Source organism: Biomphalaria glabrata, chromosome 15 (assembly GCF_947242115.1).
Source record: "Biomphalaria glabrata chromosome 15, xgBioGlab47.1, whole genome shotgun sequence".
NCBI lineage: Eukaryota > Metazoa > Mollusca > Gastropoda > Planorbidae > Biomphalaria > Biomphalaria glabrata.
Window position 1 is genome coordinate 4398389 of NC_074725.1, and position 19571 is coordinate 4417959.

The 19571-nt window shown below is 32.7% G+C and overlaps 1 protein-coding gene across 5 annotated transcripts in view; it reads left to right on the top strand.

Annotated features, from left to right (window-relative positions):
* Positions 1-271: 271 nt before the first annotated feature.
* Positions 272-19571, top strand: part of LOC106072186 (E3 SUMO-protein ligase RanBP2-like) — a 43396-nt gene continuing 24096 nt past the window's right edge. For 4 of the 5 annotated variants that reach the window (XM_056011773.1, XM_056011776.1, XM_056011774.1 and 1 more), the window contains exons 1-31: positions 272-439; positions 1680-1747; positions 2327-2440; positions 2562-2617; positions 2748-2794; positions 2903-2962; positions 3140-3208; positions 3290-3451; positions 4237-4370; positions 4884-5013; positions 5429-5600; positions 5907-6137; positions 7129-7218; positions 7558-7646; positions 8096-8274; positions 8815-8935; positions 9054-9175; positions 9761-9968; positions 10470-10607; positions 10893-10959; positions 12176-12321; positions 13160-13426; positions 13563-13604; positions 14029-14403; positions 15198-15419; positions 15511-15576; positions 15771-15861; positions 16001-16063; positions 16905-16969; positions 17677-17889; positions 19159-19210. In XM_056011773.1, the coding sequence (XP_055867748.1) occupies positions 368-439; positions 1680-1747; positions 2327-2440; positions 2562-2617; positions 2748-2794; positions 2903-2962; positions 3140-3208; positions 3290-3451; positions 4237-4370; positions 4884-5013; positions 5429-5600; positions 5907-6137; positions 7129-7218; positions 7558-7646; positions 8096-8274; positions 8815-8935; positions 9054-9175; positions 9761-9968; positions 10470-10607; positions 10893-10959; positions 12176-12321; positions 13160-13426; positions 13563-13604; positions 14029-14403; positions 15198-15419; positions 15511-15576; positions 15771-15861; positions 16001-16063; positions 16905-16969; positions 17677-17889; positions 19159-19210 (3931 nt within the window). In that variant the 5' untranslated portion in view covers positions 272-367. The remainder of the gene's footprint in view (positions 440-1679; positions 1748-2326; positions 2441-2561; positions 2618-2747; positions 2795-2902; positions 2963-3139; positions 3209-3289; positions 3452-4236; positions 4371-4883; positions 5014-5428; positions 5601-5906; positions 6138-7128; positions 7219-7557; positions 7647-8095; positions 8275-8814; positions 8936-9053; positions 9176-9760; positions 9969-10469; positions 10608-10892; positions 10960-12175; positions 12322-13159; positions 13427-13562; positions 13605-14028; positions 14404-15197; positions 15420-15510; positions 15577-15770; positions 15862-16000; positions 16064-16904; positions 16970-17676; positions 17890-19158; positions 19211-19571) is intronic. The other variant, XM_056011777.1, reaches the window with a different exon arrangement.

Sequence of the window (19571 nt, forward strand, 5' to 3'; positions counted from 1 at the left end):
TATATGTAGGCCTAAATTTAGATCTAGTTTAAAAAAAAAATTGAAAAAAAAAGCAAATTTTAGAAGTCGGGTAATACTTGCTAAGCGTACTTAAATACATTTGTCAATAGATCTAATTCTAAAAGATCTAGATCTAGAGTCCAAGTCTAACGTATTTTTCAAATTGAACCACCTGTCCATTACTCTTATTTTTTAAATTGCTCGCCTTCACTGGATGTGGTAATGAAACAAAAACTAAAAATGGCTTACACATTTTTAAGAACACCGTTTTCCGGAAATTCCTTTTTAAATATGGCGGTGTGCTAAGGAAAGTCATTATTGCACCTTTGCCATAAATTTAAACAAAAAAGACTATAAAAATTATAAGATGTTTAAGCGCAAACAGGATGTCGACAAGCATGTAAATGCTGTATTATCAAGAAAACGGGATGACAAAGAGGTAAAGATCTATATAGACATTTTAGTCAATTGTCAATTGTCTAAATCTGATAGATTGAATCTAAATTTAAAATTACTAATTAGACTTTCACTTTATTAACTTTTTTAATAAATTAATTTAACTTTAAATTCCAATTTAACTTCTAGATCTAATTCTAAGTCGAGTAAGTCTACTCTACCTCTAAATAAATTAGTAAAAATCAAAAGTATTCTTAGTATTTCATCTTTGCTATTTCTAAGACTGACTAAGTTAAAGTTAAGTTAAAAAGTTAAGACTTAAGTGTCTTAAGACACTGACTTAGTCTTAAAAGTTAAGTTAGTTATTACTTATTATTAGATCTAGATCTAGTAAATAAAATCTAAATAATTATTGAATTATTCGATTATATATTATTAACCCTAACCCTAACCCTATTTATTATTAAAATTATTATTTATAAATATTATAATGACTGATATTTAGTGATAGTCAAATCTAATTTTAAATTTAGTTTAGTAATGAAATGAGTCTAGATTAGAAGCTGGGTTAGGCCGTAGGGAATGGAGGAATAGACAGACTCACGCCACTCACGGATAGTCTCTAGGTCTATTACTATTAGTGGATTGAATGGAGTGAGTTTAAAAAGATGGAGCTGGAAAAGACTATACTAGAATCTAGTTCTATGACTACAGTACTGTCAGTACTTAACTACATCTAGTTAATTCTAGTTAGTCTACTAGAATCTAGTTCTACAAGTACTACAACTAGAGTACTAGATCTAGTTAAAGTCTACTAGAATCTAGTTATACGACGATAGTACAAGATCTAGTAAAATCTAGTTAGTCTACAAGAATCTAGTTAATCTAGTTCTATGACTACACTACAGTTCTAGATCTAGTTAGTCTACTAGAATCTAGTTCTACGACTACAGTACTAGATCTAGAAATAGAAATGAATTGATTCTAGAAGGAGAAAAATATTACAATTAATTACAAACATTTTATTTGCCACCCCTTATTAATGTAAAAATACATGAAGTGTTAAAACCATATTTGAATGCTGTGTGGGCCTATTTCTATTGATTTTGGATGACCAATACACATTTTGCTTAACCCTAAGCAGGTCAGATAGTAGATCTAGTTATGCTAGTGATTAAATCTAGAAGAATGCTTGTCTGGTTGTTTGTGCTGTCTTTACAATGTAGAGAGCTGCCCTTTCTAGATCTATGTTTTAAGTTTCAATCTTTTTTTTTTTTTTCCAGAAAAGTCTTCAAGGTTTTCAAATTGCAAAGCTTTATGTAGATGTCAAGGAGTATGCCACAGCTAGAAAGTAAGCTTCTTCTTATTCTTATCTTAATAATTTATACACAGTTGTTTAGGTTAATCATTACATTTTGTATTTAGTTGTTTTTTTTTTTAATCAACTCCAGATCTTCATCTTGAGAAGTTAAAATAGAATTTAGTAGAGACCAACCTACTTAGATAGGTTCAAATGTGCAGCGTTTATGATCTGTAATATAGATATAGAATAAAGCTTTCTTTTTCTTCAGAATCCAGAATCTGCTGTAAATGTTCCTAAATCTAATTCAGTTGTAGATCTAGACCTACACTTTCCATCTAAGAAAACTTTTGTATTGATAGCACTTTGTTTTTATGAACATAAGGGGCTGGTTGAAAAAATATATTTTAATATTATTGATCTTGTATTTTTTTTATTTAATAATTTTACTTTAAAAAAAAATTATATGTAGATATATTAGTCAGGATTTCTAAACATATTTTAATGAATTTTTGTTTGTTCTTTTCCTTTTTATCAATCAGTTCTGGCTAGAAATGTGTGAAATGTTTTGCCCACAGGATGAAATCATTTATAAGTTAACTTATTTTTATTTTTTTTTGTTTTATAAAGATATTTGTCAGGATTTCTAAAAGTACGAGAAGATGTTCCACAGGCCTATCAACTTCTTGGAGACATTAACATTGCCCTAGGGAATAAAGAAGATGCGCTGGAAAATTATAAAAAGTTTGTATTCAGCCAATCGTTATAATGATCTTTAGAAGCAAATGTAATTTCATGAATGCATGCATTCCAGATTCTTTTAATGTGTGTTAACCAAACCCCTTCTACATTTTTTTTGAAACAGGGCAATATCTCTAGGTGGTGGCTTTGTAGGTTCCAATCGCTCACTGGTGAAAAAAGGTAATTTTTTTAAGATACAAATTTATTTTTCATTGGTTCGTTTTTAACTTTTCAAATGTAAACTTGATATTTATTAAGAATAAAGAAGCTTTTTATAATAATATTTTATTTTTTAAAATTTTTGTTTTAGTATGTGAGCTGTGTTGTGAGTTAGATGTTGATGGTCAGATGATGAAGGTCAGTCAGTAGTTAAGTCATATTATTTTCATATTATTTTTATTTAAATGGTTATAACTTTTTTGTTCTCCATAACATTTATTGAATAATATTTTGTTTTTCAATCAGTTCTGGCTAGAAAAGTGTGAACTGCTTTGCCCACGTGATGAAATCATTTATAAACTAAAGGTATTTGATATTGTTATATGTTTATTTTTTTTAAAGAAGTAGAATATTACGCATGTATTTATATACAAAATTAAAAAAAATATATTTATTATCAAGATAGAGAAACTAATAATTAAAGTAGAATTTAACTTAGAACTATTATACAAAATTTAAACATTGCTAAACATTATCCATCAGGCTAAAGTGTTAGAAACAGTCAATGGCCATGATAATGTTGACAAAGAAAATCTGATTGCATCTGAGCTGGTAAGCTATAACTAGATCCTTTCTTAAAGTTTTTTTCTGAAATCTCCAAGATAATCTAATCATATTATTCTTGAAATACAGATCAATCAGCCAACTAACTTGAGCCTGCGCATTAAGCTCCTGAATTCTTACATGGAGTCTGGGAAATACGATGAAGCCTATGACAATGCTGTGAGCACTGACTTGACAACAGCCTTTATAGATCAGCTGCAGTGGTTTGAAACATTGAGTATTGTATTCCAAGTAAGTTTTCTTTAAATTTGGTTTTTATAAGAGGGTCTCTCATATATATTCCCATTTTATAATTTTAGCCAATAGTGATTAAAGGTAAATATTCTAATCAGGTAATTGTTTTCATAATGTTAGTACATAAATAAATCTTTGTGTTTTCAAGAACCAGCAGATGATTTAAAGTTTACTGGTTTTTCAATGAAAAAAAAAGTTTTTAAAAGAGGAGTTGTTCACAAAGTATGATGGCCTACCATGTTTGTTCCGACAAATTTTTGGTATCATTTAGAGCTGAATAGACTAGGAATTAATGCCCCAAAAATACCTGTACATATCTTAGAATTTGAGTTCAATATTTTTTTACCCCTCAGACACTTAATAATTCTTCTTGTTAATAGGCTTCTATTAACTTTATCACTGAAATATGCTCACATTCATTGAAGATAAACTATCACAGAGGAATGACATATTTGTTCCTCATTTGATTGCAAAGCAGGTTCAAAAAGAAATAAATTTGAATTCAGGCCATAGAATAACCTTTAATTCGTTAAAAAGCTAAATGTATTATTACCAAGCACGTATAGTGTATTATTTATGGTCATAAAAGTGTTTTCATTACAAGAAATGAATGTTTTTGAAACAAGAACTGCAAATGAAATCCAAATAAGTGTTTACAAGAAATTATAGTTCTGCTGAAACTTCTCTCTCTCTCTCTCTCTCTTCCTCTGTCTCTCTCTTGTCTTGATACAATAAGCTTCAGTCTAATAGACATTACTACAATGTTGTTCTGATGTGTCCAGGAGTACAGCAGTAAACATCAAGACTCTCAGTCAGATCCAGGGCATAATGAGCACCTCTTGCACATTTTAAGAAACCTGTCTTACCTCAGCCTGTGGAAGAAAGATATACAGGAATGTGTCCTTGCTTTAACCAGGTAAGCCTTGTAACAGTAGTTAGACATAAGTGTGACCTTTTGTGGTTGAGATTATTGGATTGAGTGCTGTGGGTTGAACTCTGAACATATATTTTAATTTTTTGATGGCTACTATTTTTTTTTTAGTATACTATGTATGCTAGAGAAGGTTTCTGTAGCCTTTTTTTTTTATACACATTCACTTTTTTTTGTGGGGCAGGGTAAACTTATCTTTTCTAAATCCTTGTCCATAGCAAAGTTTGGGTGTATGCGGGCCATATATTTTTAATTAGTGCTATTCATCAGGATGATTGACTATATAGAAATAAGAGACATGGTTCCTCAAGAAATGAAATGTAGGCACAGTTCATTGAGGTCCACTAAATAAATGAAAAAGAACACGTGATTAAATCTGACAGGGTTGAACTTAAACAACATTGAAATTAGGAAGCCACTGACTGGATTTTGTTTTTTTCTACTGATTATTTTAAAATGTGTACAAGATGTTTAAAATAAGTCCAATTTGAATGACAGGTTTGACAGACAATTAAAGAAAGCATATTCAATTGCTAATCAAGATGAGTCTTGGACTGCCATGTTAAAGGAGATGAAAGGACAGCTGTTCTTTTTGTCTGGCTTGCTGCTGTTGAAGAAAGCCCAGAATGTAAGATCACTTATGTACTCAAATAATCACTGAAGAGAATTTAGTAATGAATTTATAATTAATCCATTTCATACAATGTCTCAGCTAGTTCATCTCTGGAGTCTATTAAAGTATAATTTCAACATTTTTTATCATTTTAATTTCAAACATATTATAAATAAAGAGAATAGAATATGCTAGATTTTGTACTTTTCATTGTTACTTTAGGTTTTGATCTAGTGGTGAATAAGTTCTCTTATCTATAGTAACCTGCTCACAACATTATCACTTTGGCCCATCTGTAGCACTTATTTTTTAAAGTATGATTGTGGTCTGGAAAATTCCTTAAGTTATGTTGTTTTTTTTTAAGTAGGATGAACTCAATACATAACAATCTTCCCTTTTTATAAGATGTTTTTGATATATTAAAAAACAGGGTCAACTTAAGTGGCAAGAAGCCAATCATCTAGCTGGAGCATGTTTTTTGGCAAGCCGCAGTGTGGATCCATTAGATGCCCAGGCTCCATGGTTTGTGACAGCTCCTCAGGACCATTCCAAATTCTATAGTTGGTGGCATTTACAGAGTTATGATAGGCTTTCTCAAGTTGGTAAGATATTGTATTGTTCTATTGATCTGATCTGTAGTTTTTACATATTGATGATATACATTTATTTTTGTCTCATTTTCATGATAAATTAGAAAATATATTACAATTCTAGAATCATTTTTTATTTTCAACCCAGAGCATTTCACATCCATCAGTCTCTAGGCAAAAATTAAGTAACAATTTTCAAAAAAATCATCTAAAAATGTACAATATTTGTATCTAAAATGTCAATTAAACAGAAAAGGAATTCACACCTTAACTTATGGATCAAGAAGTGAAATAAAACCTTTCAAACTGCTTTTCTAGGTCATATGCTGCTGAGGCTCTCTCAGGGTGAACTTACAGACTGGACAAGAACTGTCAAGCAGCAAGTTATGACAGCCGTAGGGCACCAAAAAGTTTTCAAGACTCTCTTCTTACCCAGGGACCTGAAGGAACAAGGACAGTTATCTTTCTTCTACCAAGCTTCTGAGATGTCTGATTCATCGGATAGCAAGGAGCCTCTGACAGAGAGGCAAATGTTGGAAATTGATAGAGGTTTGCACGATTCTATATTATTTTTTTGTAATGTCTAAAGTTGAAGGATTTTTTTTTTACCATCATGATGTAAATGATGTATTTTGATATAAGTATAATAAGTTTTGTGAGTGTGTATTGGATGTATTGACAGCTTTCCTTTCATCTTATTAGTGCATTAGGCTGTTAATATGACCATTCATGCTCTGCTTTTGTTCATAACTTGCAATGTTTGTTAACATGCACAAAGTCTCAATCCCTTGCAGGCCTCTGTTATGATTTGTTATGATCACTATTAAAGTGAAAAATTAAAAGATAAAATCTAAGTTTTCTCTGAATATTAAAAAAAGGAGAAAACTTTGCTGAAAAGTTTTGCTTAAAAATTATTTTGAGACTTACATGCCAGGACACTATTGTGTTTTATTTCTAACACTAAGTAATGTGATTGTAATGGATAACACTCGAAGATCTATTTTGTGATTGTAGGGATTATCTCTCTTTCTTGTAAGTATTTTGGAATCCTCTTATATAAGATCTATTCTCTGATTGTAATGAATCTCTCTCTCTTTCTTGTAAGTATTTTGGAATCTTCTTATATAGGATCTATTCTGTACATAAAGTATATAAATGATATGCTTCTTAAAATGTCTAACCACATTTACTTCAGGGCATGTTTACTTTTGCCACTCTAAAAAATTGTCTCTGTTATGACCTAAGACTTTTCAATACTACATTGTCTTGTAAAGCAATGACACAACAAATGACTGGTCTTAAACTACTTGATTGTAATTTCAACAAAACATCAATGTTCACCGTCTTGTTCCATCCACTCTACTTCTGTTTGTTAACCTCCTTTTAATCAACACGCATTTGCACTATCCCACATTCACATCGCTCTCAGACTGTAACACTCACTAATGATTTACTTACTATTTGGTTTGTAGTGGTTAGATTAAGTAATACTTAATCCATATGTTTATTGCTTACTTATACTGGCTTATCTTATTTCCAGTGGCCTACCAAGTACATCTGAATGATCTCTCTCATTTGGTCTGGTTATGTCTCCAGCGTTATTCTCCTGACAAAGAAGCCCAACCAAACTGTAAGCATCGTTTCTTTTTTTTTGATGATTGTGGTTTGAAATGATCTTAATGCATATCTACGTTAAAAGCTGTTAGCTTAAATATTTTTGCTAAAAAAAAGTTGAGTGTAGTAAGCATATGATAAGAAATAAATGTTTGCTACATTATAATCTAATAATTTGTGAAATATTAATTAATGACATGTTCTTTATTAATAGAACAGTACTACCCTGTACTACACACATTCAGCCTCATGTAGTTTTGAATGTATAGATTTGATCATTATCAAACATATATCTAGTTAATCTCACCTGAACTTTTGTATTGCTTTGGCTTTAATTGTCTGTGCTCATTTCCAGATCATTTCAGCATACTGGAGAACATTCAGCACAGCGTGAAAAATTTGGACAACTCTGGAGCTGAGACGTTATGTCAGCTGGATTTATTGGTCAGTAGGGGATTGTTTTCAGTGTACTTTGGCCTATAGCAAATCTTAGTTTACAACTGAAAATGTGAGGTTTCTGTTAAATATAATGGATAGGTCATTTAGCACTTCACTGATGTTAAAACATTTTGACCAGGAAAATATTTTAGTAAGACTGATAAGTCATGCAACAAATGATTTCATCTTGTTGTTGACTGTGTAGACAAAAATTCTTGAATTAAATGCAGCATTATAAGAAATTCTTGAAATTAACCAACATTATTCTTGAAAATACCTTGATGGTTTTGCTAAAGATTTTGGGTAAAAGATATTTTGTGCAAATGTAAATTTTGTTTAGATTAAATAATATTGATTCTTTTACAATTAAACATTTTAGGAACATACTTTATAAAGAAATAGACATTACGGAAGAATACAACCATTTCTGATTGGTTTTACTTGTGTATGTGTAGGTGTTTCTTCTGGCCACAGTGAAATGTGCTTCCAGCGCTCTCCGAGAAAATAAGTACTTGTATGATGAGCATTCTGGACAGCCCACACTGCTGCCAGTTTGTTTAAGTAAGCCTTTGTGCACACTTGAGCAGTCTGAGTGGTGGTCTGCGGCTTACAAGTTTTGTACCAACACTGTCAAGTAAGTGGAGTTCTGCTTCTGTAACTGATATGACCTTTTTAACAGTACAAACAAGTCACATCTAGGGCTTATTTCAAATTGAATGTTTACTTAAATCTATTAAATTGATCCAAAACAAAAAATGGCTAGTTATTTTGTTTTGGTTTATTTATTATTATATTTCATTATGATTATGTATATTTTCATATTGTAAGCATTGATGCTTAGCTTATAATTTCTTTTAATGACTACCTCTAGTATGTGAAATAGTTAGCTTATTGAAATGACTTGTGTAATCTAATGAAGAGACATTCATTTCAATACTGCAGACCTGAAAACTTGTTCATATTGTCATATTGTATGGCTTTTAAAACAAACTGTGTAGATTTCTATTTTATATTATATTCAAGTTTGGATTAGGATTATAATTTTAGGCTGAGAATCTAATATTCATGCCTTTATCATGAACCTCACCATCCCATTAGTTTGTCTCGAATGTCCTGTCATGATAGAGCAATGTTAAATACAATCAATAGCATACATTTTTGTTCCTGTGATCAGGGAAGATTTCTCAAAGCTAAGGAGAATCCTTATCAGAGGTATAGAGACAGTCAGGCTGATTGGGTCTCATGGAATGTCCATCTCTATGACAGTTCATATTGCTAAGTCACTTGATGCTAAGGTAACCTGAATTCATGAAAACTACTTGTAAAAGTTACATTTGTTAAATTATTATTTTTTTCCCCACTGCCTTTCTGAATGTGCTTGTAGTCATATTGCTTATGTATTTTGTTGTGCAGGTGAAAAGCATCAAAAAGTCAGAGTTTGGTTGTCGTTGTCCAGCATATGAGCTCACTGCTTTGGAAAGTAGAGCTGCCTACTACTGGGAGAAGGTCAAATTTATGCTAGAAAAGTTACATAGGTTAGAAGATGCTTGTTTTATTTTGATTATAACATCTGCTCCTTCTCTTTTTAAGTTTACACTTTTTGAAAGTTTTACAAGACAATTTCATTATCTGAAAGCTAATAGTGAACAAGGGAGATTTGACCCTCAGACCTCTCTATTATAGTTTCAATGGTTAAGGTTTTTTGAATGCTAAACTTATCTTCTCATATAATTTTTGTGTAACTGTTTATGTATTGGGCAACCATCATGCTTAAAGTATGCTCAGAGTGCTGTGGCCTATCGTTAGTGGGGGAGGGGGTTATCTGGGAGTAGATTTCTGTGCTGCCTTGAGGCACTCAGTAAACACAACTCTGGCCCCTTGATAGGTAGTTTGTTTTTTGCGACTTCTTTGTAGTAACAGTTTTATTTAAGGTAATTGTTGAAGACTAGGCCATTGAATTACTAAGAAGTTGACTGCATCACAGATTCAATAGTTTTGGGAAAAAAAGAAATAAGATAATAGTTCCTTAAGCTCCTAAGAGCAGCTTTTTCTGTGAATAAAAATGCAGTTCCATTGTAGCGTTTATTCTGATGAAAAAGGATCACATATTCATCTTTCAGAAACCAGTATACTCCTGTACCTAAGCAAAGACTTTTCAAAGAGGTGGGTGACAGTGATGTCGATCTGCCGCCACGATTGATTGACAAATTCACTGCAGAGTCCAACTTTGCTCTGGCTTTGGTGGCTATGAACAGTGGAATGTATGAGAAAGCGTTGGAAGGATTTTCCACTCACAGATCGCCTTGGGCAAAGTACCATTCTGCACAGGTCAGTAACTGTTTAGTCATGTGACATTGAGAGGCTAAGAAAAAAAAAACAACAAAATTTATTGTTCCGTCTTTAAGCCATTATTAATAAGACAGTTTAGTGTCTTGTCGCACTAGACAATTCCAAATAAATGTTTCTTTATTTCTATCTTGCTCTTTTCAAACAAAATCTTTTTTTTTAATTAGTCTCTAATTTTGTGTTAGAGAATTAGTTTTACCTACTAGTCTTCAAATCTTGAATGCAGCCTTTTTTTTTTAAATTTTACGATTCATATGGCAGTTTTATGAAGTATGAATTTCTTTCTAAATTAATTAAAATTTAAAAAAATGGAAATGCTAAGAAATACTAGATAAAGGAACAGGATGATCTCTGTATGGGTTAAAGGACATTCTTATTTATTTATTTATAAATAATTCAACTATTTGTTAGTTTAAACTATAATCTGACCATTGAAACCAATGTATCAATTTATTTGTATACTAAAATTCTTGGAACTGACAGATCTTTAAACTGTTAGCTGAACAAGAAGACAGAAATGATGGTTCCGAAGATAGCAGTATCAAGAAGCAGGCTCTGCTGAATAAAGCCAGAGATTGTCTCTATGATGTGTTGGACAGACTTGGCGGAGACAAGAGCCATGTAAGCAAACTTTTATCACTTGTATTTGTCAGGCTCTTTGAATAAGGAAAAAAGTGTTGAAATGTGAGCAATGAAAGAGCCATTGTTTTGTACACGGTTCAAGTCTAGATTCTGGTCTCCCATCATTCGGTAAAAGGTTGTTTTCTGTTCATGATCCTGGCTTCTAAAATGTAACATTTTATTATCCTTAGATAGTTGTTAGTTTTAAAAAAATTTACTTCTGGGGGGAAAATTTTTACACTTATTCTTTTTCTGTAGTTAATTGTTTTTGTTTGAATATTGTAGCAATTGAACACTCTGGTGTCCAATGATTTGGATGATATAGAGACACTTATCCATGGTGCTGAATATGGTAAGTGTATTTGTTCATTTAAAAAAAAAATAAAACACAGAAATGTTGAAATGGTTTATCTAAACCATGGTACAGTGTGCTTCTAAGGATGGTTCTCAGATTGAAAAATGTATTCAGTCTTTAAAGGTTGAATCTCTAAGCTGAAATTCACATCTCTCTAACCCATTATAAACTTTTAAAATTTTTATTAAACTCAACAAGGATCACTCTAAAGATCCAATGAACAGTAGTCCTTCAAGGTTGAATCTCTAACCTGTTAGCTAAAAGCTCAGATTCAAGTCTTTAACCCATTATAAACTTTTAAAATTATGTATAAAACTCAAATAAGGATCACTCTAAAGATCCAATGAACAATTTTCTTCCTGTTGCAAGAAATCATTGATTAGTTCTTCACCTACCTATCTTAAGAGCCCCCATAAATTGGAAGTTAATTTAGTTGCACTGGTGTCCCTCTGGGCAGGTGGTTTGTTAGGTGCTGGCTTAAATCCAAGTGAATACACTGGGGGACACTCCGTTGTATGGTGGCAGATTGTTTTACCAATTCATCAACAGCTCTAGTTTTGTACTCTCACAAAGTCAAGACTTTCATTCTTTTTGCTAGCTACACGATATCTTTGTAAACTCAAGGGACAACTCACTTCTTGCCTATAGGAGTAACTTTTTGCTTATAAAGAAACATATTTTTGTATAGTTTAACAAGATAGGGAAGATAATATCTTTTTAGAAATGTAAAGTTATTTATCAAAAAACAAATTTTAAAGTTTTTCTGTGCAAGATAAAATTTTTAGCATCCTAATCATGTTACCAATGAAATGCACCATTTTATATTATACTATTTTATTATATGTATTAACAAAAAAGATAATCTAGTTTAAGCTTCTCAGAACCACATTTTGCTTGCGGTTCTTTAGTGGGTGAAAATTTACTGCTGCAGGGGTGAACAGCTGTACAGAAAGAAAAAAAACATACCTTAATAAACCAGCAGCGTTTTCTATGTGTATGATTATTTAGTGGGTGAAGCATTTTTATTCTCCCCCTCTCCCCCAAAAAATCTACATACATTTATTTACAATCTGAAATGGTAAGAATAGCACCAGCATAGATTGATGTGTGTGGTGCTTACTTAAAAATGAATATAATACTGAATATGAAAAGATGTTGTAAAGGATGACTAAAAAACTAAATCATTGATATTTGCTGTCTATTATATCTACAGAAGAGAGAGAAGCCAGTACCAGTAGCTCTTTCCATACACCCTCCAAGTTCCCCAATGAATTAAGGGCTACACCTAGCACCAATGGTCTGGTCCACAGCACCCCCAGGAACTTCTTGTTGGAGGCTGATGAACAGGATTCTGGAAAAGTAATCTTTTACAATTTTACATTGTTAGATGTGTGTCTTTCATTTATACAAAGTCATAAAGAACAAAAAAGAATTATCTTGAATTTGATTAGATAAAGAATATTTTATGTTCTCATCTAGTTTTTTAGTACTAGCTAATATTTGTAAGTTGTAAATATCACTGGTTAATCAGACCGAATCCTATAAGAACTGAAACAAATCTATTATACACTTGAATCTGGGTAATCGAACTAGCCAGATTTTAGGACCCAATGATTGCATCTTGATGTGGTATGATTATTTGGATTTGATTGTAATGATCATTGATTACCTTGTTTACTTTAAAATAACAAAGATTTGCTGTTGCGGGGGTGAATAACTTTAAAAAATACAATAAATAAAATTATGGTAATCCTGCCATACCAAGTATAAACAAAGGACTTAGACAAACAATTAACAAATTTGTGTTCCCCTTAGGGGACAAGAGCTTTGTCTGCATTAGATGTGTCGAAATATGCAGGTCGTAACTGTGTTTGCTTAGTCATTTGAAATGCTGCACTCCTATTGTGTTGTCTTTTTTGTCTGTTTTGAAGCTGATGAAGGCCTCGTGGCCCAGACATCTTTATTTTGTTTTTACTTGGTCTGGCTGGGTTACCCATGTGTATGTTTATTGTATTGGCTACTTAAAGTAGCATTTTTATGGTTGAACATTATTGGAAAGGAAGAGTTTATTCAATGTATTTCTCCAAAGTTTGTGATTTGTCTTATCTGTTGATTAGATCAGTTTTAACTTTTTACAAAGTATTTAACCTGTTTAAAAAACAAAATTATTTCAATGCTCATGAATACTGTCCTGTAGAGCAATGTGGAAACTAATACTGGCAGAAGAGAACACAATGTTTCATCTTCCACTGACCATTACGACAGGCCCAGGCCCTCGCCAGAACGTCTTGACTCTCAGATCAGGTCACTGAGCTACAGCCAGACGTCTCTGTTTAAAATGGTTCTGGACAGGAATGAGGAGCTGATCATGATCAACGGGAAGATGATGGAGGAGCTCCGAGACAATAATGTCCAGCTGAAAAATGTCTTGACTGAAAATAAATCACTCATGGAAGAGTTGAAGGTTGGTTAAGTTGCTCTGACATTTTTTGAGAGATATCTTTACAATGGTCATTTACAATAATCAATTCTATTTAAATTGTTTGTACAGCCGTGTTAGTAATTTAAGTCTACATTTACTTTTTTTTTTTTTTGTGCAGAATTTCTTAGTTGAAAACAGAGATATGATGAAAGAAATGAAGGTACGTTTTGTTTTTGTTGACTTATTAGGGTGAGATCTGAATATTTTTGTTTACTTGCCTCACTTTTTAAAAAAATGCTTCATTAGCTTGTCTTTCATGCGCTAGCATGCTCTGTGAGCTGTGGTCTGATTTCTTTTGTGGACATGTGGGGGTGGGGTGGGGGTTACAAGGGAAATGGTTTCTGTAGCGTCTCAGCTAAATTCATATTAAAAATTCCTGGTTTACATAGAGATTTGAACTGTAGCTCTCTCTTTAGGTTGCATCTGTTTATGCCTTTCACCTACAAATGCTACTAGTCAAATCTTTTTCCAGAATGATTATTTTAGATATATATGTATATGGAATATCTTAATAACCTTAAATTAATTGGATTAAATTTTTAATTTTATTAATTTTTTTCTAATAATTTTTGTTTCTTGTCTAGTCTGAGTTAAATGCTCTCAAGGTCAGTCACCTTCCTGGGCCAACACCTCCCATCCCACCAGCACCTCCACTTTTTGTGCCCCAGATTCCTGCTGCTGGTCCACCTAGACCTTTTCCTAGCTACCCACCTCCGTCGTATGGTGGCTATGTGATCAATTCTCCTGTGCCCCAGCCTCAAGCTCCTCTGAGTGCTGCTGGGCCTACATATCGTCCAAGTGGTCTGCCAGGGTCAAGGACTTCCAATGTAGGAAAGTACAGGCCGCAGTCAGAGGAGGATGAAGAAGAGGAGGATGACTTGAGTAACATTGAGAGGGAGTATTTTGAACATGAGCAGTCCTATAATCAGTACTTTACACCCGAGGCACAGATCATTCAAGTAAATATAATCCTAAGAGTACTATTTATATGTAATTAATAATACGTTTTATGAGCCCTATATGTCTTAAAAGATAAAGCTTTCTTTGTTGGGCTTTCTATGCCAGGACATTAAGCAAGTTTCTCTTTGGACACTGCGTTTAGAAAATATAAATAAAAAAAAACTTTTTTTCATGTTATCAGTCATTCATGTCCCCCAGCTGATAAAGGCTTTCTCTGGATTAGATGGGTCAAAATTTCAGGTGGTAACTGGGTTTGCATACTCATGTGAAACACTGCATATCCTAAATCTTTTGAGTCAAAGACAGTGCCATTTATTCTTTCAATCATTTGACTTTTCTTTGAACATCTCCATTCCATAACTTTAGCAACTTGTGTGCATTCTTGTCCTATTTTCTGAAAAATTCCTAGATTCTATCAAGATTTTAACTTGATACCTTTGATTTGGTAAATAAGCTCATACCACTCACCCAGAAGCATTATTATAATAGTAATGATAATTTAATTTATAGAGCGCTGTTAACAAACATAGTGTAGGCTCAAGGAGCTGTGAAAATTTTACATGTAGCTTTCAATGTTATAAAAAGAAAATAATATGGCTTATGAATATTTTTTTTTCTTTTAATTCATTTTAATCTTATTTAGCTAAAATATTTTTTTTTATTCTTAATGTTACTTAACTAACTTGTTTAACTGTATATATTTTAATCTGTATTACCTTTTTTCTATAATCTAAGCATTAAGGGCATTATATCTTGAAATAAAACTATGGAAAATGTATATTGTTGCCTTCAGGATTGGTCAGTTACCAGCAGGCCTGGGATAGAAAGTCAACCTCCCATGTCAATTCCACCTTTACAGCCAAGAATGAACATACCTGCCCCTGGTTATTTTGCATCTGCACTAAGAGGTCAAGCCCTACAGTATACCCAGAATACACCTGTGCAGCCTCTGCCATATGCACAGAATGCTCCCGGTCAGCCTCTGCAGTATGCGCAGGCTACTCCCGGACAACCGGTCAGTCAAAATGTAGATAAAGAGAAGGTTTTCTTAGAAATCTAGATTCTTTTCATGTTAATCAAAATCTTTCGTGTTTTATTTTTTAAAGGTGAAGGCCACACCTGGTCCAGGGTTTTTCTCTTCCCCGGCATTAGTTACCACACCAGTTGTGCCAGTATGTTTTTTTTTTTTTTATGAATAACCTTAAGATAAATACTTTTATTATTTTTCAATGGCAAACTGAAAAATGAACATGGTGTCATGACTCAAAATATTATAATAGTTGCTTGGCAATTTAAAAAAAAAAACCTCTATAATTATTTCATTCTTTTAATTTCTCTTGACTGGTAACCATGTATTTGTATCTAGATATCCACACCTAGCAGCGCCAAACCTAGTGATGCATCCTCCTCACCAGCTTTGATGGCAGCTTTGACTTCTCATGGGTCCATAACAAAAGGTATTACATATGTACTGTACTTACTAATCATTATTTCATCATATTATTTACCAACATATGCACAGATACATATAGATTTCATTTCTATTTGGTTATATTAAAATGTTGTTGAGTTCACCTGTGTCTTCATTGTATTTAGGTATATCCACAACAGTCAGCAGCACAACCCCTGAAGTTGGAGCATCAACTCAAAGTGAATCCAGTAAGTATATTTTCAAAACTTGTTAATTCTAACTACAAACAGTTCAGTATGGATTAGCAGATTCTTCTGTAACATTAATTCTTGAAGTAAAAGTTTCCCTCTCAGACCTTCTATTCTTTAGGGAAGAGGATGTTTCATCTTTTTCTTTGGCCAACGGTTAACAAGCATGGTGTCATGTGGCCATCACAACTACCAACCGCTTTACTTTCCCCAACTAAAGTCAGGTACCCATTAGAGCTGGGTGGACTCAGAGGTGCCTAAGAAACTGAAATTCAAAATCCCAGTCTTCACTAAGATTTGAACTTAGGACCCCAGGTTTGGAAGCCAAGCGCTTAACCACTCAGCCATTGTGCCCCCTTAAGAGTCATCTTTAAACATAAAGTATTGAAATAATTATAAAGGATAGAAAATTAAATGCTTGTTTGGAAGCTAAACACTTTATCCTCTTTAATAAGGATAGGCATTCTAGATTGCTTACTTAGTGGCAAGTAAGCTGTATATTACTTGTCCTCAAAGAAGACATTACATGCAGAAAAAAATTCTTCTTAATGTTTCACACATTTGGGATATTATAATAGTAATAGTGGTAGTAATAGTAATAGATAAGGATGAGTGCAGTGTTTCACTTGACTACACAAACCCAGTTGTAACCTGCATATTTTGCCACATCTAACCATGTGTATATATTAGTTTTCTAAAGACATCGTCCAGCTAACATTAATTTCCTTAAATGGAATTCAAAACTTTCATCCACATTGTTTTCTTAGGTATATTACCAAATGTCTATTGTAATTTTGTTGTAAAGTTGAACTGAATAATGAAACTTTTTCTTCCGATGCAGGAGTTAAAAGTCTGTTCCAAGCTAGAGCAGTCCTGGAGCCAAAGAAGACATCAGGGAACATGACTGTAAGTTACAAACACATGTGTTCTGCTTTACATTTAGCGCCTTTTACTTGGCTGGGTATCACATACCAGGAATAGAAGCATTTGTATTTTTACAATTCAACACTCTGGCTGGCAAAAAGGAGGAACTCTGTTTAGAGAAGAAAGCTGAGCTGGTTCAGCCATATTGAAAGACATGACTTATAAAAGTCATCTTTCAAGGTACAGTGGAGGGTGCATGAGGAAAGGGTCATCCAAAAAAAGTCTGGTTGGACAACGTGAAGAATGGGCCAACCTCTCTTTGATCTCCTTCTTTCCAGCTGCCGACCAGAAAAGGTAGAGGGATTCGGTTACACCATCACAGTACCCATATTAAAAAAGTCAATCGTCAGATGATGATGATGACTTTTCAGTAAACATTAGTACTTATTGAACACAGTTTGATCAAATTTATCTGATCATGAAATGTTAAAATGAAATTTAAATGCATATTATCATTTGTAAGGAGGTAGGTACACAAATAAATTAGAAGTTCATTCTGAACACTAAAAATCAGATTTTGTAAAAATTGTAAGGCAAAAACAAACAAAAATTTATTGTTTTAAATCTTTTCTGATACGTTTAATTATTCATTCACACAACCTGCTATCCATTCTTATTATTTAAAAACTAAGTCCTCCATGTTGTCTTTCAGAATGGGTTTTGATTTCATTGCTATTCTCTTTTCACAGATCTACTTTGACTCCTTCAGCAACCGAGCCACAGTTTTAATGATGAGTGATAATAAAGAAATTCTCTTTCACCATGACGTCAATGCTCTGCGTATTGAGCCATCATTTAATCCTACACATGTCATCTGGACTGGCATTAAAGTTGGATCCCAGGACTCGCAGAAGATCACTGTAAGCTTGGAGAATGCAGCTCTAGCGAGTCAGCTCAAAGAGGTCAGAGTTTGTCAGATTTTATTTTTTTTTACTTTGTACACTAATTCATAGTTTTTTTTAAATTTATTTATTTGTGCATTTATTGAAAACAGAACTAATTGTTAAATTTAAGAAACAGAGAGTTAAGACTCTTTATATCATTCATTTTTTCTCTTTTGTAAAAAAAAAGATTTTGGCAGTAACTATATAAAGGATGCTACCATGTTTTTGAATGGCAGGTGGGAAAAACAATTTAGTATGTCTCATGTTTAAATTACAAGCAAGTGATCAGTTTATCTCTTGGAATAGTTATCAACTTATATCTAGGGACCCTTGTGTGTTGTCATCCTTGTGTTGTCCATACTCAAGTATTTATTCACACTGTGGTCGTCTCCTGTGACTGTTTTAATGTGTGATACCTTTTTGTAAAATTTCATGTTTTTTTATTGAAATCAAATCTCAATCTCATGAGGTCTTGCTTCAGTTCATTGCGTCTTTCTTCTTCTATGTTGTAGATTCAAAACAGTTATTCTGCTCTGGTTCTTGTTAGTTTGTTTCTGTATGATCCAAAAAAAAAAAAAAGAAGGGAAAAGCCTTAACGAGCACTATAAAGCTCTAATATCAAGTTATACACCCACATTTTAATACCATTTTAATGTTCATGAAAGTTTTTTGTCTTTTTCAGTATTTATGATAGTATCTAGTTGATAGCTAAACAATACTGAATATATAATTGTGAAAGCATCTTGTTTGTTGAATGGATGTATCTTCAGTTGAGTTCTCATATGTTTAAATATAATTCAGTGGTTCCATGTTCTCATAGAACTTGGCTTCAGAACAAATCCAAGAAATACAATTCTGAACACTTTAATCAATCAATCCAATAACAAGTTCAGTAGAATTATAACATTGAAATCACAGAGATTCATAAAGTCAAACTATTAATTTAAAATGAATGAACCAACAGAATCTGAACTTAACAAACCCCACTAGGCTTCTCTTTAAATACTCTTTATTGATGACTTATACAGTCCAAATATATCTTGTAGGCACATGATGACATGGCCAGTAGTTTCCATCTATTCAAGTCCTTTCTGGCATCACTGGCTGTGATGTGACAAGCAAATGGTCACCTTTTTTACCATGTGTGAAATTACTCTTCACTGTTTTTTGGTTCCAGTTTGGGGGACCTGTGCTATAAATTTAGTCGTGATGCCAATCCATGATTTTTTGTATCATGTACTTTTGCTATTTTAATTTAGTTTCATGTTGTTTTTTGTACTGTTGCAGGCTCTTCTAAAAGCTGCACAATTAATACAGCCCAAAGTTCCTGCCACGCAAGGTATTTAGTCTTAAGCTTCTCATTATCAAAGCAAAGCATATAGTAGAATTAAAATTCATTTTAACATGCAGGCTAACCATCAGATTTAAATAGGCTGCTGTCAGGGTGTTCAAACACAAATGCATAATTTTACTTTAGCATCTAAAATATCTGATGCACATTTTGCATGTAAATTATTAGTGAGTCTGGTGTGAATGTATATTTTGGTTTTCTATTGTTAAAATAATGTTTGGTGTAGTTCTACTATATGCTATGTCTTGTCTACATTTGGTAAGACAAATGTTCTTATGGATACAAAATATTATTATTATTATTGTTTTTATAATTGCAATATGTGGCAGATCATGAAATGTTCTTTTAA